The sequence below is a fragment of the Cicer arietinum genome, chromosome 7, assembly GCF_000331145.2.
Source record: "Cicer arietinum cultivar CDC Frontier isolate Library 1 chromosome 7, Cicar.CDCFrontier_v2.0, whole genome shotgun sequence".
In the NCBI taxonomy this organism is placed as follows: Eukaryota; Viridiplantae; Streptophyta; class Magnoliopsida; order Fabales; family Fabaceae; genus Cicer; species Cicer arietinum.
The window spans coordinates 16,840,354-16,846,437 of record NC_021166.2 but is presented as its reverse complement, the minus strand read 5'-3'; the positions used below and the strand labels follow the sequence as shown (position 1 = coordinate 16,846,437).

The following is a 6,084-nucleotide window of genomic DNA, read 5'->3' as shown; positions in this document are numbered from 1 at the left end:
AGAAATAGTATCACGAATTCAGAATTAATTTAGGTCCATTAATTCCATTTACGGCAAATTCAATTTATTACTTAGACTATTAATAGAAATTATTAGCTATTATATGGAGCATTAAATTTATGAACGGTATCATCATCATTATTATATTTAATAAATAATTAATATAATTATTTTATATTTATACTTAAATAAAAATAAATTTAAATAATAAAGATTTAGATAACAACACTAAAATATGAGGACTAAGATAATAGCAATCCAAAACTAGTATATATTATTATTATTATTATTATTATTATTATTATTATTATTATTATTATTAAATAAAATAAATATACTTAATAACAATTATCACTGATTTTTATTTAAATAACTATAAAGACAACAAAAAGACAATCATGTAAAAAATTATTACACTACAAGAAACACATATATAAGAAAATATCACTAATTTATAATAATAATAATAATAATAATAATAATAATAATAATAATAAATTAAGGTATAACAATAAATTAGGGTGTTACAGATTGCGTTTTGATTTTTAGTTTTTAATATACTATTTTGTCTGATTAGCTTTTTAAAAACAGCTTTTCTCTTTTTAGAAATTTAAAAATGATAAAATTTATTTGATTGACTTATTTTTAAAAATGGTTTCATAAATGAGACAAAGTGATTTGGTGAAGAAGAAGAAGTGAATAGGGAAAAACTTTTAACAACTTGTATGTCACATCATCAAAGTTTAGCACCGTTTCCCACTAAATTAATAGAAGAAACCAATTTATCTTAATTTATATAAGTTAAGAGATTAATTTATCGATTATAAAATTAAGAGACTAAACTAAACTTTTAAATTAATTTAAGGTGAGAAAATAATATTAGTCTAAGATATAAAAGACATTAATGTTCATTGAGATCTTAAGACACTAGCGGATATCGAATTTACAATATGTTGGATCTAATATGTCTTTTTATTATTAGATCAAATAATTAAATTTTTTATTAAAATATTTATCAATAATATTTTTTTCATGTGAAATGTTTAATCTTATCATATAACTTTACTTGCACTTAAAGAATTAACAAATTTTCTGAAAGATATTAATATATTTTGATATATATTTTTGTTCTCGGTATTAAACAAAACTTGAAGATTAGATGTGGCTTAACGTGATTGTGACACTCATTTAAAATTATTATTTTTGTAAACAAAATTATACTCTTTTTATGTCAAAATAATTAAGTTATTTGAGATAAATTTTTATTAAAAATAAAAAAATTATCTTAGAATTGTTGAAATATTTATATTTCTATATTATTAAGATAAAATAAACTTAAAAATTTAAATTTAACTAAATATAAGACGAGGGAACACTTCTCTTTTTTGAACGAGGAACACTTTTGGCCAAGTATCATCTAAAAAAAATTGACAGTTGTTCATGGTTGAAACTTGAAACCAACTCAAACGGTGCATCAAAATCAAAATGAAATATTATTTATTACAGGAATCAACACGTAGAATGTTTTTTGATCAATGAATATTTATTTACAACCCATATACTCATATATATTAAATACGAAATATCTTTGTAAGAAAATATTGGTTTTAGATGTGATAAAATTGTTTACCATCCCCTAGATATGCCCTAACTGTTATGGCATCGATTATGCTATTCTTGAATACTCTTGGAAATCTAGCCTTCAACACACTATATATATAAACCACAAACCAAATCATCCAAGAATCATTTTGACACGAGAGAGGAAAGATAGATAACTTGTCTCAACTCATAGCAAACCGCATATCCAATGTCGACCATAAGCACATGCAATTAGTAAGGTAAGTGATTTTATAAATAATATGAAATTCAATTTTGTATTAAGTCATTTTTCCGTTTTAATATTTTTCAATAAAATGTATCATGTTTAAAATAGTTATTCATTTTTTAAAAAAATACTATATTTTCGAACACACTAATATTCATATTAGAGGGGTTGGAAAAATGGATTCTCATGATTGTGAGAATAAATATTTATATAAAATTTACTTTAAAGTTTATTTTTAACTCTTATAACTTCTTCATCAACGAGGATTACACACAAAATTCAAACACTTTTTAAAAAAATATCGCATAATTCTAACTAAACGTGTAGGTAGAGCTGTAAAAAAAAAACCTCAACTCTACGACTCCTTTAATTTTTATTTATTTATTAAGTCTTTAATATTAAGTTCTCTATCAAAATAATTTTTTTAAAGTTCCGGCCCATTATTTCATGGGTCTTAAGGGAGAAGCTTATAGGCCCTCAATATTTTGTTAATTTTGAGATTTTTTTTTGAAAATTTTCCAAAATTTACTTTATTCGAAAAAATATCAAAAAAAATTAAAAAATATTTTTTTGTTAGAAAAATTTTAAAATATTTTTTTCTAAAAATTTTGTGAGAAAATTTAAAAAAAAAATCAAAAAAATTTTATTGAAAAAAAAATCAGAAATTTTTTATAGAAAAAAATCAAAAAAAATTATTTCTCGAAGAAACAAAAATCGATTGTTTTCTTAAAAAAGTAGGTTTATAGATCCATTAAACCTACAAAATTGTAGGGGCTTATAGTGTGAGAGACTTTGCTTTTTAGAGTCTTTTAAATTATAAATTTTTTTTATCCTTCCAACATGTGGACTGAGAGTAATAATTAAAGAGTTTGTCAAATTGACAGTTCTATGAATAGATTAGGTTAGACAATATGATAAAGGCATTAGCATACGATCTGATTTGTATAAAGTGTGGCGTGACACATTTTGTATAAGGTATAGAATGAGACTTTTTATAAAATCGATTTAATTAAATTGACTAGGTAATTAGGCTTAGAAAAAAAATCTATTAGGACGGTCAAATTGATTTATTTATATAATATTTTTAATTAATATATATATCTTCAATTGTAAATAATGTTCAGGTGTTTTTTATTGTTGTACTTATGTCTTCAGTGGATTTGGCCAATTTAGCAGTAGATTAATTGGTGTGCTTAGACCTTAATGTCCAATATGTTTTCTTAATAGATTTTAAGATTTTATTGAACCTTAAAAATGGACATACTAATATATCAGGCGGATCTTAGAAAGATGTATATAATGTCTCCTCTCATAATTATACCTCCTTACATAATTGTATAGAAAGACGTACTAATATATCAATCAGTTTTTTTTTCTTCTCATAATTTATGTTTGATCTAGGTAAGAGACAGGAGAAAAAAGTCTGGGGTCAAGAAAGTTCAACGTCCATGATCTTTCTATAATTTGGTCAAATATTCTCCCACCAAAAATTGGACAGAACAAAGAATAATGGAAGGAACACTTGAAGTAGAAAATGGAAAAACACCAGAAAAAAATGGTGTTGAAGGGCCATATGTACGTATAAAAATTTGGTTTATAATTTTAACTTTTGATATCATTTAATAAATACATTTTTGTGTTTCCTCTCATTTTCAATCTTGTAACTTTTGTAGGAACCTGATCGGGGAACATTTGAATCAATGGAGGGTTTGGTTCGTTGCTCAGCAAATAGTAATGCATTGTCTCCAATAAGCTTCATAGAGAGAGCAGCAAAAGTATGCAAAGAGAGAACGTCTGTTGTGTATGGTAATATGAAGTATAATTGGGGTCAAACTCATCAACGTTGTCTCAAACTCGCTTCTGCTCTTTCCCAATTAGGAATTTCCCGTGGTCATCTGGTCTGTTCTGCTTTTTTTTTTCTTTTGGAGTTTTTTATTCAAATTGATTTTGCTTCAATAATTTATTTTAACATCAACCTATAATTTGTAGTTTTTCTTTCCATATCTGATTTTTATCCTCAAATTTAATTTTTAACTGACTTTAACCTAAATGTCTCCAAACATAAATTATTTTACCTTAAATTCACTTCTAACTAAAATCAATTTTACAACATCAATTTTCCCCGGAACCAAACATACACGTATTAAAATGAACTTATAATATGATCCGTATGCTGTAATTATGATTCTAGGATATTTTTTAAAATGTGCTGCACTTTTAATTCCAGAGAAGAGAGGTTAATTGTTGTCACAGTGGAAATTTATAGTTTCTCTGAAACTATCCATAATCCATAATTTAAAGTATAAAGTGAGCTGATGTTTGGAGTTTAAATTTCAATTTCCTGTAACAGAAAAACAAAAGTAAGAAACAGAAATGTTTCCTATGAACTTTTGGTGAAGGGACAGCTTCTTGGATTTTGTTACTATTACATTCTAAGGTTGTAAGAGATTCAGCTACTTAGATTACCAAATTTTCAATTATTTATGAATTTCTATTGTATGGAAGTAGGAAACAAAGTTGTGGAGTATATTGATGTCATCTCTATGGCCAGTTATGACACTGTATGATTCTCAAATTCGGTCTTAAGGTATATGAATCTCTGATGCTATTCCATGTTGTTTTTAAACAGGTTGCTACATTAGCGCCTAATGTCCCTGCAATGTATGAGCTGCATTTTGCAGTACCAATGGCCGGAGCCATTCTTTGTACTCTTAATTCTCGCCTAGATGCAGCTATGGTATCAGTCCTGCTGGAGCATTCACAAGCTAAGATTCTTTTTGTAGACTATCAACTACTTGAAATTGCTCAGGGAGCATTGAACTTGCTTCGCGAAAGAGGAACAGAATTGCCAATTATAGTGTTACTTACTGATTCTGAATACTCATCTACAATTGACATTACATCAACGAGTTATGAGTATGAGAAATTAGTGGATGTTGGTCATAATGATTTTAATATAGTGAGACCACGGAGTGAATGGGATCCTATAAGTGTAAATTACACATCAGGTACCACGTCTAGTCCTAAAGGAGTTGTCTACAGTCACAGAGGTGCGTATCTAAACTCTTTAGCGGCGGTTTTAGTCTCTCAAATGGACCTTTTTCCTGTTTATCTTTGGATTGTTCCATTATTCCATTGCAATGGGTGGTGCCTCCCTTGGGGAGTGGCTGCACAGTTTGGGACCAATATTTGTGTAAGGAAAGTATCCCCAAAGAACATATTTGATGATATAATTCAGCATAAGGTGACACACATGGGTGGAGCTCCTACTGTGTTGAACATGATTGTGAATTCTGCACTGACTTATAGAAAGCCACTCAAAAACAAGGTTGTAGTGATGACAGGAGGTTCTCCACCACCATCACAGATCCTTTTTAAGATGGAAGAAATTGGTTTTAGCGTTTCTCACCTATATGGCTTGACGGAAACATATGGTCCAGGGGCTTTTTGTGCATGGAGACCTGAGTGGGACATGCTGCCTCCTCAAGAAAGATCAAAGATGAAATCCAGACAAGGGGTGCCACATGTGGGGATGGAGGAAATGGATGTGAAAGATCCTGCAACAATGGAAAGTGTTGTAGCTGATGGAAAATCAGTTGGTGAGGTAATGTTTAGAGGGAATACAGTGATGAGTGGATACTATAGAGATTTGAAAGCAACAAAAGAAGCTTTCAAAGATGGATGGTTTCATAGTGGGGATCTAGCTGTGAAACACTGTGATGGTTACATAGAAGTTAAGGACAGATTGAAGGATGTAATAGTCTCTGGAGGAGAAAACATTAGCTCAATAGAGGTAGAAACAGTTTTGTATAGCCATCCAGCAGTTCTTGAGGCTGCCGTTGTTGCAAGACCAGACGATCTATGGGGTGAAACTCCTTGTGCTTTTTTGAAGTTGAAACAAGGCTTTCATACAAATTCTCAAGAAATTATTCATTTTTGCAGAGATCATTTGCCCCGTTACATGGCTCCTAAAACTGTCATTTTTATAGATTTGCCAAAAACTTCAACAGGTAAGATACACAAGTTGGTTTTGAGGGAGAAAGCAAAGGCCTTGGGTAGCCTTTAAATGCTTTGTAAAATGACAATTAATATCACTTTAATAAATAATTTATTATAATATATTAAAATATATTAGAGTAGAATTTTAAATTTTATTTGCGACAACTCATCTTTATCTATGTCAATATTTGTCAACTCACAAAAAATCTGATGTGACATTTTCGAAACTATATTATTGTTTTGATATTCTACTTCCA

The 6,084-nt window shown here is 28.6% G+C and overlaps 1 protein-coding gene across 2 annotated transcripts; it reads left to right on the top strand.

The window, feature by feature from the left end:
• Positions 1-1,707: 1,707 nt before the first annotated feature.
• On the top strand, positions 1,708-6,084 carry LOC101512252 (isovalerate--CoA ligase AAE2-like). Of its 2 annotated transcripts, XM_012718279.3 has the most exons (4): positions 1,708-1,841; positions 3,230-3,403; positions 3,502-3,726; positions 4,458-6,084. In XM_012718279.3, exons 2-4 carry the CDS (start codon positions 3,338-3,340, stop codon positions 5,892-5,894), a joined length of 1,728 nt encoding a protein of 575 aa, XP_012573733.1. In that variant the 5' UTR covers positions 1,708-1,841; positions 3,230-3,337; the 3' UTR covers positions 5,895-6,084. The 2 variants fall into 2 exon arrangements, with proteins under 2 accessions (XP_012573733.1, XP_027192240.1); XM_027336439.2 differs by lacking the exons at positions 1,708-1,841; positions 3,230-3,403; positions 3,502-3,726 and adding an exon at positions 3,734-4,265.